This window comes from Aulonocara stuartgranti (assembly GCF_965226115.1).
Source record: "Aulonocara stuartgranti genome assembly, chromosome: 12".
NCBI lineage: Eukaryota > Metazoa > Chordata > Actinopteri > Cichliformes > Cichlidae > Aulonocara > Aulonocara stuartgranti.
Genome location: NC_138948.1, coordinates 12038789 through 12053135, shown reverse-complemented (window position 1 = coordinate 12053135; position 14347 = coordinate 12038789). Strand labels below are relative to the sequence as shown.

General features: G+C 41.5%; 1 protein-coding gene across 3 annotated transcripts in view; it reads left to right on the top strand.

Annotated features, from left to right (window-relative positions):
* The first annotated feature begins 487 nt into the window (after nt 1-487).
* The window catches only part of nsd3 (nuclear receptor binding SET domain protein 3), a 28488-nt gene continuing 14628 nt past the window's right edge, over nt 488-14347 (top strand). For 2 of the 3 annotated variants that reach the window (XM_082555094.1, XM_082555092.1), the window contains exons 1-14: nt 488-916; nt 2856-3715; nt 6731-6979; nt 7088-7250; nt 7350-7504; nt 8488-9117; nt 9192-9357; nt 9469-9569; nt 10006-10051; nt 10164-10294; nt 11040-11165; nt 11289-11415; nt 11508-11708; nt 13883-14062. In XM_082555094.1, coding sequence (XP_082411220.1) covers nt 2900-3715; nt 6731-6979; nt 7088-7250; nt 7350-7504; nt 8488-9117; nt 9192-9357; nt 9469-9569; nt 10006-10051; nt 10164-10294; nt 11040-11165; nt 11289-11415; nt 11508-11708; nt 13883-14062 — 3091 coding nt within the window. In that variant the 5' untranslated portion in view covers nt 488-916; nt 2856-2899. The remainder of the gene's footprint in view (nt 917-2855; nt 3716-6730; nt 6980-7087; nt 7251-7349; nt 7505-8487; nt 9118-9191; nt 9358-9468; nt 9570-10005; nt 10052-10163; nt 10295-11039; nt 11166-11288; nt 11416-11507; nt 11709-13882; nt 14063-14347) is intronic. The other variant, XM_082555093.1, reaches the window with a different exon arrangement.

Here is a 14347-nt window from a genome sequence, read left to right as displayed (position 1 = left end):
GGCAGAATTGACAATAAAGTTGACTTTGACTTTGACTTTGACTTTAAACCTGGCACTTTCTTGCTGAACGAAATCCTTGATATATGAAAGGAAGTGTTCCTAATAACACTTGCAGGAACAACATGCAGGAACAAGAAACAAGAGGCAGAGTGACAGCTCTTTCTTTTTTCCACCTCCTCCCCCTGAGAAGCAGATCAGGCGAGGAGGCGCGTAAAAGCCAATCGGAGAGCCTGCTGCAAGCGTAGATACATGGTGCCGTGGACACAGAGATAAAAATATAATAACAATAATGATTTAAAAAAAAAATCAAATATTTAACAGTGTTTATCCACGATACGAGCAGTAAAATGTTCTTGTGTAGCCCATTAAAAATAAATAAATAAATGAAACCCCCCACACATGCGTTTCCTCCTTTATTTCCGTGCATTTCAGATGCCTTTTTCCTCCTGTTTAACCAAATGTAAGATATAAACTACAGCTCCCGGGGTGCCTCTGGTGACCCTTGCTTGCAGGCTGCATCAGTGTGATTTTGGCGCTGAGCTGAGGAGCTGTATCCACCGAGAATTTAAAAGAAAAAAAAGGGCAGAGCGCTTTTGTTAAACCGGAGGAAGAGGGTGCTAGAGATTATTATGAAGAAGAGGACAGGAAGGGGGTTGCGATCAGATTGAGGTTTTCGGGTCCTCGCACTGACGAAGAGCCCCGCGTTGGGATTGGGCAGCGACCAGATCGAGTCCTCCTCCTCCTCTCTGTGGAGAATTGCGTTAAAACGAAAAGGCCTGAGCTTTACCAACATCACAGGATTATTATTATTTTTTTATTATTATTTTGTACCCCCCTCCTTCTCCTTCTCCTCCTGTAGATTAAACGAGGAAGCATTGCTGGCTGGTGTATGTGTTTAGAATGGGACACGCTGAAGGTATTGACATTTTTTTTGTGTATTTTCCTGCATCTTTCGACTCGCTATCAAAATCCGTGCTGCTGCTGGTGCTACTGCTCAGTGTTGGCCGCCTCTGCATGTTGCATCTCCTCGTTTTCAGTCGTAGCCAGCTTGCTTTCGGGCACATTTTCCCCCCACAAACCGTCAGTGATGGAGGTATAATCACGGCAGACAATTTGATTTAAAGGGGTACCAGGCAGCCATATTGGCAGCGTTAGCGTTAGCCTACCCAACATTAGCTTTCTCCCCCCTCCTCCCCTTCCACCTCCTTTCATCTTGTTTCATGTGCGCTTAGATGGATTAGAAAACATTAATAAATGGAAATGTGTCCCCGAGTGTGTCAGAAAGACATACAGCCACATCCCCGTCGTGTGCTTCGCCTTTTAACCGTTTAAACGGCTCCTGTATTTCCATTTCGATGCCTTTGGTGCCAGGTAGCTTCAAGCTAACATCGCAGGAAGCTGTAAGATCAGTCATTGAAACCTTGTTATGCCCATGCATGCACCCGTCTTTTTTGTTATGTTTGATTAAAATAACACATCTATAGCCAGCTATTGATCTCTGCCACACTATATATACACCCAAGTTATACTACAAGTCCTTATAGGAGACTAGTGACCGCTGGATGACATCTTTTGGATGTTTACATCACCGTTGTTCACCCTTCGCAAAGCTGCTAACAAGTTAAACCGCAACAAGAGGAGCAGATTACCCACTCAACACTTTAAACCTAATTAATTATATCAGCTCTGGTGGTTAAAAGTGTTCAGTGCATGAGGTCAAACCCACCTCTGGTAGCTGCTCTTTTGTTTTGTGCAAGCAGGCCACCATGTGTTTGTGTTGATGAAAATAAACACATAAAAATCACCTAAAGCTTGTGAACAGGAGCTTGCACGACCTCTCAGTATACACTACGAAGATGACCCGAGTTTGTGATGATAATATGGGGATTTATGGGGTCTGCAATTCAGACCACCCTGTGAGTTTATCACAGTAATCATTATAATGAGTATTCTGCAGATCTCCTCAGTGCATCTGTTTAAAAAAAAAAAATCCCACATAATTCAAACTGCTGCTCTAAAACTCAGATTTGAGGAGTAGGAGCCTGGTGAAACTGCCACTGAAGTGATAATTAAAGTTGTGTAGTTAATGGTCAGCTAACCCTGAGTTTGTAAGGGAGGAGAGGTGTGTGCTTCTACAAGTCAGAGTTAGAAGTTTCACACTATATTATTAGCAGAAATTTCTAGATATTTTAACCAGAAAACAGCTGATACATGGCAAACCAATTCGGTAGATGGCTGACTTCTTTCCAGAACTTATGACAGTCCCGTGTGTTTATCTGCAGTGAGAAAGATTTACCAAAGCCCAGATCAGTGGTCATAAACAAAAAATAAACTCTGTTATTCTGATGTTTTTCTAGCTATTTTATTCGTATAATAATAAACAGTCCTTGTGTTTACTGTGGGAGCCAAAAAACCCGATGATGTAACTCTGTCTTTGCTCTTAGTTTCTCTTCATTTACAGCTGCAGTTTGATACGTTTCAGACACCAAATCTGCTTGGTTCCATTTAGAGAAAGGATTATTGTTTGGGTTTAAATATGCCTTTTTCATTGAAAATGAGGCTTAAAAAACGGTAACCGTGGGTTCAGATGTGACACCAAGTGTCAGTGTGTGACAATTTGGGATTCCAGAGTGAAGCTTTAATTTGCAAACAAGTTTGCTTAATACACTGCTAGAAAGTTAAATAAAAAAGGCCAACCCAGAAACACAGATGTGTGCAGTGTTAATCTGTTGCTCTGTGTTAAATAATCTGTTAATAATTCCTGAAGGATAGAAGCTAAGGTCTTGGTGACTATTGGCTGTGTGCTTGTTGAGCTTTCCTGCGGTTCATTCAGTTGTGTGTACCTCTGTCGGCAGGTCCAGTCAAAGAAAAAGACAGTTAAGGATGCAGGAGCCCAACAATGGATTTCTCCTTCTCTTTCATGCAAGGGATCATGGGAAATACAATTCAGCAACCCCCTCAGCTCATTGACTCCGCCAACATCAGACAGGAAGGCACCTGCGACACCGGCAGTGACCCGGGTGAGGATGGTGGTCCCTCCTACGATGCAGCCCTGGATGCAGAGTTTCCGTACCCGCCATCGGCTTCGGAGGACATGCCGCAGGTCCCCAATGGCTACCCGCCGGGTTTGGGCATATACGAACCGCAGGCTAAATTCTCCATGTACTCGCAGTTCCCCAACGGCTCTGCTAATGGCTATGGGGCCATACGGAGCTACGGGGACCACGGCCTCGTGTCGGTGGAGGGGACCGTCCTGAGAGGTCCCGGTCTCCAGGAAAGACCTCTGTCTCCCGTTTCACCCCCACTGTCCACACATCACCCACACCTCCACCACCACCATCATCATCATCCCCATCACCACCACCATTCGCTCCACATCCACTCAAATCCACCTCACATACAAACCCACTCACACCCGCAGAGTCCTCCACCGCCACCCCTGCCCACCCAGCATCACCTACACCAGACACCTCACATCATGACTCACAACCTGCCCCCTCCTCCCCCGTTACACCTGCCTTCGTCCAGTCCTCCCCCCTCACTTGTGGACAACACCCCTTCGTCTCAGCCCACGCACGCCCCATCCAGTGCTTCTGGTGGGGTCCTGAAGAAAACCAGCTCTCCGGAGATCAAGCTGAAGATCATAAAGACGTATCAGAACGGCAAAGAGCTGTTCGAGTCTGCGCTGTGCGGAGACCTGCTGCAAGAACTGCAGGTAACTGCCAACAGCCTTTTAGGCAACATTTCTTTTTACCTTTTTGTTTATTCTTCCAAAGATGCTTTTTAGTGCAGAAGATTAGGTGGAAATGTGGAAATCTGCACAGGTGCGCACAGTGTTGTTTTCTTTTTTTATTATTATTTCATATAATGAAAAAGATGCATGATCTGACTGCTATCTCCTTTTCAAAATTGCTTCAAACATTTTTTTTTTCATGTGGTAGAACAGAGCTGAAGAACCTCTGATTCTCCAGAGTTTAATGTATTTTTAAAAAATTGCATTAATAATTACAAAATGTATAATGTTTAAGCTAATTTTTCTGCAAACTAGACTTTATAGTTAGCCATTCCTATGAGAACTAAAACTTTGAGGTACAAAATCAGCCCGGGTGTTCTCGACTAAGATCAAGAGCCAAGCCTATGAGCAACAAAATCAAGAGACGATAGTGCAGCTGGAATTACACTTACTATCTGAATTGATTAAGTGTAGAAGGAATGGGCCATCAATGACAACACGTGGGTTATTGATGAGTTTAAAAACTCTCCAGAAGCTTAAAGGCTGCACATTATCAGGATCAGCCCCTTTAATTTAATCAAAGTTTGGATAGCAAGATAACAAGAGCTGTTCAAATGGAGGTCATGGGGTGAAAGTGCATTTTCTAGTCTTTATATAATGTATGCATACATACTATCGTCATTTAGCTCTGGTCAGCTACTGCCAGAGGATTTAATAAAATTTACCAGATTTGAACGATTCTGGTTGAGGTTGCGGCCAATCTGCTGTACTGTCTCTCTGAAAAAGACAAGGACTAATGTTTTATATTTATATAAAGTTAAGAAAAACTTCTTACTTGATGTTAGAGCTGAAATGATTAGCAACGTAATCAATTAGAGGATCAAAACGAAAACGATTAGAGATCTCGTTCACAGCTAATGTTGAATACCAGATAACTGTGATGACCTTCAGCTCAGTTTGTTCACAGTGTTGCAGACAGTTTTTCTTTCTTTCTTTCTTTCTTTCTTTCTTTCTTTCTTTCTTTCTTTCTTTCTTTCTTTCTTTCTAGGAAGAGTAAAGATCACGTAAAAAGCACAAGTTTAATTATTTAGGGAACTTAATTATTATTGTACTATTCTTAGTTAGTGTATTGTCTGTCTTGTCTTAATGTTGGTTTAAAATGGAGCACTGTAACAAAAAATAATTTCCCCCAGGGATCAATAAAGTATTCTGATTCTGATTCTGATTCTAAGGATAAATATTAAACTAATGCTGGTTTCAGCCTGTCAAAGAACAGAATTAACTGGTTGTTGCTCCTTTTGTTTTAAAAATCTTTAAATTGTTTTTTCTCACAGGAATAAAAAAATGCAGATAAAGAAACTTTATCAAAATATAACAAGCATCTGAAGTTTTCACATTGTTTTATTGTCAGGTTTTTATTAACATTTGCTCGTGTTTGGCAGTCCTCTTTAACATGAGCACATGTTTCTTCACAAATCTTTATGGCTGTACTAACAAACTCGCTCTGTGTGTGTGTTTATTTTAAAACCTTGCTTTTAACTTTGTATGTTTTTATTAATGTGCGTATTAGTAAACCTAAAGGGTTTGCTGGTAAAGGTTTGTGATTAAAAAACCCATCAGTGGCAGAGGTGGTGATATCATGAGAAGAAAGCACACACTGACTTTAATCTGAACCGCTGCGTCCCGTGTCTGTTATTCCTTTGGTTTATAAATAATTAAATCCGAGAAAGACGTGTGAAACATAGTTCAGAGGTGCTGCAAACTAATTTGCTTCAGAACTTCAGTCTGGGGACATCAATAAATGATTATTTTAATTATTGCATAAACTAATTGTGTGTCTTCTACTATAACAGTTAATAGTTAACTAAAGCTAAACTAAAACTGGGTGTGGAAAAGCAGTTTTAGTTAAGTTATATAAAGCTTAAAAACTAGGCCTCAGAAAAACAGAACCAAGTTTAACAACTTGTCTACTTGGAAATCATACGCAGGAAATGTCCTTGGTATTAGTCTTTGTCAGTTTGGTGCGTCATTTGAACATGCCCTCCCCTATTGTAACAGTTAAAAAGATGGAAATTATGAAAAACTGAAGTGAAACAGGCAAACTCATTTTGGATAGTACCGAATTGAAAACAAATGCTCAAAACCAAACAGAAAGAAAAAGCAAGCCGAAAACTTAAAAAACTGTAACAATGATGCCTCATGTACTTTTTTAGACAGCCGCCCAACACGTAAGCTCGGCCAGTCCACATACAGCGTGGAACTTTACATTACATTTTGGCTTTCCTGCACCTTATGCTTCTGCTCAGTAAAGGAAAAACTTGCATAAACACAATTATTTTCCCATTTTAAAGACATTGTGTTCTTTAAAAATGCTTTTTTCCTCCCTTTTTCCATGTTGTCATGGACATTGTCAGGCATTGATGTCAGTGTGTGTTGACAAATACTTGTAAGCCAAAAGCTCACACTTAGACTGGTCTAAATGCTCTATTTTGTAAATTAATTTTTAACTCTTGACTCCGTATGATCTCGAAAGGAGTGGATATCATTATCAGGAAGTGTGAAGGTCGCTTTTGCTTATGAGAGGCAGCCAATCAGAAGGAAGTTCACTTACAGAGAGCCCAAATGACAGATGATAAATAAACTGAGTATACCCAGGCTCAGTACTAGATAAATGAGGATTATTTTAACCATAAAGCTACTCTGCTGCAGTCCAAGAATAAAATTATGCGGATGGAAATGAACATAAAATGTCCTGTTTAAATCCCAAGACACCTTGGCAAAATAACTGTGCGTATTAATTGGAAATCTTATCAGTCCATTTATTTTTTAATGGAATTATTACCGTGCACATCTTAGTTTACTTTTAATTATTCTTCAAAATCCCTAAAGCAGCGGACATCTGAGGAAATTCTGAGTTGTTTCTTTTATAAAAACACAACAAAATGAACTGCCGTCTCATCGCAGCTGACTTCTTTCTGTTTATTTCCCCGTCTTCAGAAAGAGTCTCAGAAGAACGAGGCCGCTCAGGCGCAGCGCAGACATGAGAGGAAGAAGGAGAAGAGGAAAAAGAGTGCAAGACTGCTGCTGCAAGCTCAGGAACAGAGCCTGGACACGAGCCAAACACAGCCAGGTACCACAGGCCAGACAGAGGACACCCACGTCCAGCCGCCGCCAAAAGAAGCACCGCCGGTGCAGACAGAGAAGCCTCCGAAGACCGTTATTAAAACCGAACCAAAGACGCCGAAGGCAAGAGCTCATGTTCACTCACCAAAGCAGTTTGAAGTCGTCGCAGATCAGCTGCTGTGGTTTGTAGTAAACATTTTGAAAACATAACAGTGACTTGTTCATGTTTAGGTTCCTAAGGTCCATCATCCATCAGTGATCCAGGAGACAGGCTTCTGTAAGGAGTTTGTAATAGGAGATCTGGTGTGGTCCAAGGTGGGTACCTACCCCTGGTGGCCCTGCATGGTGTCCTCAGACCCACAGATGAAGGTCCACACTCGCATCAACACCAGAGGTAAAATCCCTTAAACGTCTTTGTTGTTCAAGTTTAAGTGTGTAAATGTGTAAACACAGAAGTGCCGCAACTTGTTTTCTTTCCTCTGCTGCCGCGCAGGTCACAGGGAATATCACGTCCAGTTCTTTGGCAGTGTCGCAGAGCGAGCGTGGATCCACGAGAAGAGGATAGTCATGTACCAGGGGAAGCAACAGTTTGACGAGCTTCAGTCAGAGACACTTCGCAAAACCACAAACCCTGTAGAGAGACACAAAGTATGCACAGATGGGAGATTTATTTTTAAGACTTAAAGAAAACAAACTGTTTAAACAGAATTTTTGTTGTTTTCAGCTTTTAAAAAGATTGTTTCAAAAATCTTTAACCAGAATTAACCATATAGTGGACCTGCTATGCTTTTCCTTATTTTCAGCCACTGTAACAATGGTGGATGCTCATATTAAAGATATTAAAAAAAAATTTCAAGTAATGAGGTCATCGTATGTGCAAGTAATCCCTTTCGAGTTAAAAGCTCAGGCTTTAGACCTCTGCAGCGGCACACATTTAAAAATGTTTGATTTTGTTGAGTGGGTGAAAATTGGGATACTTAGTTTGAAAGAATAATGAGCAAGTTTAATTTGTTTTTAAAGATTTTTCCCTTTTCTTAATGAAGGCATATTCTGAGCTGTCCTCTTCACATAACATCATCATCAGACATCCCATCCTCACTGGGATTATAAGACAGCTTTATGTAACATCAGTGTTTATAGTGGGGATTTCTCAGTGCCACTTTTTCATCTCCCATGCTGATGGTTAGTAATCTGATGCTGTCTTTTTCCCCTCTTACACAGCTAAGCCAATAATAAATTTACATGGAGACACGTCTGAGCTCGAGATATCAGTTTAACCCAATCAGATATTCTTAAATCTCAGTTACTTGTCACATCTGTCTTCATGGCATGCTGTTAACTGAGGTTGTACCATGTAGTTTTGGCTAATGGAGCATCTGATTATATTTTCCCCAATGTGTTACCCACTATCTTTGACCAATATCGAATCAATACCAATTATTGGATCCGCACACCTCTTCTTTTGTTTTTAGTCATGTATGTAGTATGTGGAACACTTTTTTTTTTTTTTAATTATTATTATTATTATTGTTCTAAAAACTCCCTGAAAAGCCTTCAGTTAATCCAAAATCATGAATGCCAGGGTTAGTACATGTTTATAAGTTCATGAGTTTTCTTTTTTTTCTCATCAGCTAATGAAGCCTATCCCTCAGCGGGAACGTTCTCAGTGGGAGGTGGGTGTTGGTCACGCCGAGGATGCTTTTCTGATGACGAGACAGGAGCGAATTGACAACTACACCTTCATCTATGTGGACCCAGACCCTACTGAAGCCCCACCCAGCAAGAAACCCAACATCAGACCTGAGAAACGAAGCCGGCGCTCAAGCAGCTCTATCAGTAAGAAGGAGGACCGAGATGTAAAGTCACCAGATAGAGAGCAGCCTCCGCGACGGCAGCTTCCACGGAGACAGTGTAGTGTTTCAAACACAGATGACAACGCAAACTCCCAGGCCTCAAGTGAAGATAAGAACCAGAGGGGGGACCAACGTAAGACCAGCTCACCGAAACAGAATGCCGGCTGTGATGCACGAGCACAGCAGGACTCTCCGCCTCCGGTCAAAACGTGGAAAACGGCAGCTGCCAGGAAGCTGCTGCCTCTTTCTATCACAATGAAGAGGCTGAATGTGGAGATCACAAAATGTGACTGGCCTCTTATCCAGAAAAAAGCAGCTGCCTCCCCAAAGAAGGACAAAGAAGAAGAGAAGAAAGAGAGGGTGGAGAGAGAAGGCAGGCAGCCCGACCTGGGATACTGCTCACCTGAGGTTGGTCTAACTGACAGAAGAAGATGTACACAGCAGAAACATCCTGTAAGCTAATATTCAAATGTTGATTTCAGCAGGACAGCAGAGCTAAACCTGAGCCCAGTCCAGAGGAGGAGGAAGATGGGGATGAAGGAGAGGACGAGGGAGAGGAGAGGAGAGATTCCCCAGCGAGTCGGAGGAGTGAAGAGGGAGGATTGCAGCAGACCTCATCTCCGGGATCACACCACAGCAGTCCGCAAGGTTGGCGAAACACAGACATGCAGAGTGTTTCTGTTGCATTTCTCAATTTTATGGATTAAATTGACAAAGTCAGAAAGAGATGCAGCTTAGTGTTTTGTTTTGTTTTTTTAGGTTCTCAAGAGAGGAAGCTTCAGCGGCGGTGTGTCAGAAGCAGGTCTGAGTCAGAGAGAGGCAACGATCTCGTCCCTAAGAAGAAAACCAAAAAAGAGCAGGTATTAGTCCTCCACAGGGAATCAGTATGCCATACCTTTCTCTCCCTGTCTTTTTTTATAGATTTTTATAGAATATAAAAATATAATAAAGTAAAAATTGAAATATGAGCCTAGCACTTCTGTTCACGTAACAGCTTTAGCAGTTTGAAAGCTTATCAGATGCTAAAATGCTGCTAAAAGGATTTTGTAATATGATAGAGCTTTGGGCAGCTGTATTTTTCCTACACCGCAGGAGTTGGCAGGAGAACTGTGAAATTGTGTATCTGTCTTCCAAAATAATCCAGGTATGCACGTGTTGAGCTATATTCAGATTTGTTTTGCAAACTTTCCTGAATTTTTGTGCAGGAATAGTTTCATTAAATTGAATGAGACAGCTTAGAATCCAAACTAAGAAGACCTGAGATAACCTGAACCTGCACTTTTAATCTCCTTGCAGGCTGAGATGGCTCCAGAGACCACGCTGAGGACAGGTTCACAGAAAGGTGAGCGATCATTCATTCACACACGCTGTAAATCATTTGTCATGGAAGCTCTTTGTACTTGTAGAAAGACAAAATCTGTCTCTTCTTCCCCCCCCCCCATGTGATCGTGTAGGAGCTAGTGAGATCTCAGATGCGTGCAAGCCACTGAAGAAGCGAAGCAGAGCATCAACAGATGTCGAAATGGCTTCATCTCAGTACAGAGACACGTCTGATTCAGACTCCAGAGGCCTCAACGACCCGCAGGTAGCCTTGAATGACATGACCGAGGGCTTTTTTTCTGCACACAAAATATTTGTCTCCATTAGTCCAGAGGCTAAATATCCATACATTATTGCCATGCATGCAGAGATGTTTACTGTTCATAGTGCAAAATTCGATCTCAGTCATGTTTTCATTATCTCTGATTCATTTTGCTCTTATTGCATTAATTTATTTTTATTCCTGTAAGCAATAGGCCTGTTTAGATCCCAACATTGCACCCTTTAAAACCAGAAATGAGCACTTCTTAAGCTTTTACCTTCTTAAGGATGATCATTTTTTTTATTATTTACATGTTTTTATATTATTCTTTGGCTTCTCTGCTGCTGAAGAAAAGAAGACACTTGAAGCAGTTGATACTCTTTTTGTCATTCCTGTCATATATGTATTGTTATGATGATGGTCCACGTACAAGTAATTCCTGCAAACTCAAGCTCAGACTTGGGGCTGCTCATTTGCCAGTTTTTTCCTACTCTTTGATTTATATGTAGAGAGTGGATATTCCTAATTTGGTCATCTCAGGTGCGCAGCTCTGACTGTGAGCGCAGAAGCTTCTGTTTGCGAGGTACAGCCAATCAGGAAAAAGTAGGGTAAAGGGAGAGGAACTTAAACAGCTTGGTTCGATGAGGATACAATTCACAAAGGTCCAGTGTAAGATAAGAAAAAATGTCTGCACACCCGACGCATTGGTTAAACACTCTGGTTTACATTCAGTGCATCTCTGCTTCAGGGCTTATTTGGGAAGAGTCTTGATAGTCCAGCAGCAGCAGATGCAGATGCTTCAGATACTCAGTCTGTGGACTCTGGCCTGTCCCGTCAGGACAGCAGCACCAGCAAGAGGGACACTGTGTGCCAGGTCAGCGTTGCTCATGATTCGCCTCAGTTCTGCTCTTTCTTCTAAACATTTACAGGCATTGGTTGTGTGGTATATTTGTGTGGTATATTTTTAAACTGCCTTACTCTCTGTGTTTTTGTGTAGATCTGCGAGGTGTACGGCGATGGTTTGATGGTATGTGAAGGTGACTGCAACAAGCAGTTTCACATGGAGTGTCTCGGTTTGTCGTCCCCACCTGAAGGAAGATTTAGCTGCACAGAATGTAGAACAGGTGAGTGAATTCAAACACAACTACATATCTACCATCATATTTGCAGTGTTTGGCGCTTTTCTACAGCACGTTCTCTGACATTCCTTTTCTAGGGAACCATCCTTGTTTTAGCTGTAAAACAGTGGGCATGGAGGTGACGCGCTGCTCTGTGTCTGGATGTGGTTGTTACTATCACGAGGACTGTGTCCGTAAACTCCCGGGAACCACCAGCAGCCCAGGTGGAGGTTTCAGCTGCCCTCAGCACAGTTGTTCAACCTGCTGTCTGGAGAGAGACCCACAACGAGCCAGTAAAGGTAGAACAGCTTCCCTTTTTTGTCTGTGGCCTTTAGTAATTTCGTGGTTGAGTCTGTAGGGGTGTGAGCTGGTGATAGATAGAAAAAGGGTCATTAAAATGGAGTTTAGACTCCTTAGGTGATGATACTGACTGACTAATAGAACAAAGCTCACATTGAAATCAAGCTTGTGATTCTTTGTTGAAATATGTAAGAGTTAAATGCATTAGAAGTAAATAGGAGTGTCTTCTTCAGAGAAAACAGACTGTGGGAGAACTTGTGCCAGATTTAATGAAGAATACTTGGTGACAGCCTTGGCACAAACATCCTCTTCATGTCAAAGTTAAATTGTTCTGTTTGGTGAGAAGTACCTGGAGACTGTCGAGCACTGGAGAAAGTAAACTGGCTTGCTCCTGGAAAGGTCTTTAGGCGATCGTACATTATCCTGCAGGAAATATCTGCAAATGAGAAAAGATGCGCTTCGATGCAGAGGTGCTAAAAGTGATATCGACAACTATGATTTATACCAGGGGTGCGTGGTTCATTTTCCCAAGGGGCCACATGAGAAACTGGAACTGTAGTGGAAGACTGTAATAATAAGTGGAACTCAATTCTGCTCCATTTTAATTTTATCTCTTTATCTCTTTATAAGTGTGTTGTTGCAGCCCTCCACAACAATCCCAGTATGTCAGGGAAACCCTTAGGAAAATGAACTGATTTATACCTTTGCCATCAGACATGAAAGTCATCCAAGTGGGAAGAGAGGAAAGGCTGGAAAGGAAAAAAAAACACGCCTAACACCTACCGGACACTGCTCTGGTTTTGCATGAAATTACTTTGAAAAGGACTGAAAGAATCATTTTCAGTGAATTATATTTTGTATACAAATGGGGAAAAAACTTTATGATTCAAAGAAAAATCAAATAACACTGATTTCTTTTCACATACCTAAGATCATTATGAGTGTAAATGGATGCAGGTGAGGACCTGTGCAACTTTGATAGGAGTCAAATCGTTTTAGGTTGTTACTTTACTGGATTTTTCTCAAGTCATGTTTCTCTGGTTCTTTAATCCACTTTTAATATCTATATATTTTTTCATGTGAAAATGTTAATGAGAGCAGTTGTACCAAAAAGATACATTTGCAAATAGCTGAAGCTTTTGTTTAAAATAAATAAATACAAATCAATAGTGCTTAGGCACAGCAGGCCATCAGTCTCTATAATACAGTGGAGAAAACTTTTTATGAAGAACTTATTTTAAATCCAGTCCCAGCAGGAGAAACTCGTGTTGTTTTGTTCAGTATATGTCTACACAGCCCAAAGCAGTGACTCTCAATCTTTTTGACTTGTGATCTCTTGTGTTTTTGTAACACTTTGTTCTATTTTAGATGTTGAAAAGTCACATTTCCCCTCTGAGCTTCTCAGATGGCTTCTTTCAAAAAATAGTTTATGTTCAAAAATTAGCCTTACCATTTTGTCTAGCTTAGTTTTTTTTTCCTTTTAAACCTGAGTAAATACTGCGCAAATCTCCAGGTTTTCTTGTGCCCTATGGAAAATCTATTGTCAGATTCTGTTTTGTTGTTTAAGTACTGTGAAGATAGATTTCAATAACTTGGAGCTGAAGTCTCTGTAGTCGGTTGTCTTTTTCCTTTTGCTTTCCTTTAATTACAGCTGGAGCCCATTAAAGGAATATGACCTATTTGTTTTTAATAGAATCTCAGCAGTAAAAAGAAGTGAGCAGAGCTGTGTTGTTAGGCTGAGTGATTAATTGGATTCCAATTATACTTCCATTTTTGTTTTTTAATGATCACGAAAAGAAGGTAATCTGCATAAAACAGAACAGTTGCCGCTTCCTGCATCTCGGATCTACAAGGACACCTCATCCTGTCTACTTCCAGCAGTGTCTTCACGTGACTCCAGTGCATGTCTTCAGGATGGCTTGAGGGCCTCTGTTTGCACCCTGGTCATAAAGACCCAGACCATGTGCACCTCTTTTTGTCTTTTACTTTTTTTTTTATGTATTTCTTTTTTAGCAGCCCTAGAGTACAGTTGAATACTCCAGAATGATTACCTCCTACCTAATCATTTTTCCTTGACCTTCTTGGAGAACGTCACAAGGCCAAAGACATAAAGGCAAATTTATACCACGATTGTGGTAAAATCTGCTCTCTCTCTCATCTGTTTCCCCTCCAGGTCGTCTGATTCGTTGTATCCGCTGTCCGTTGGCCTATCACACCAGCGACAGCTGCGTGGCGGCAGGCAGTGTCATCCTTACTCACCACATCATGATCTGCAGCAACCACGGCAGCGCCAAGAAGAACGGCCTCCTCACCTCCCCCGTCAACGTGGGATGGTGCTTCCTGTGTGCCCGAGGTAAGCTTTCCCCACCCTACACACCGACAAACCCCCGAGCCAAAGGAGTGACGTTCCCCCTCGCCCCATGCTGCAGACACAAGCAGTTCTTAATTACCGTACACCAGACGATTTGAATCTTGTGGCGAAATCCAAGATCGATTCTTCTTGCCTGCATCATCTCATATTGTCATCTTTTTTTTGTTTGTTTGCTTTTTATACACTTTTAACCTCTTTTTGACGCAGTAACATCTCATTTAGGTATCTTTAATATTACATGTTTCATGTTTGGCTTTGTTGTTCATG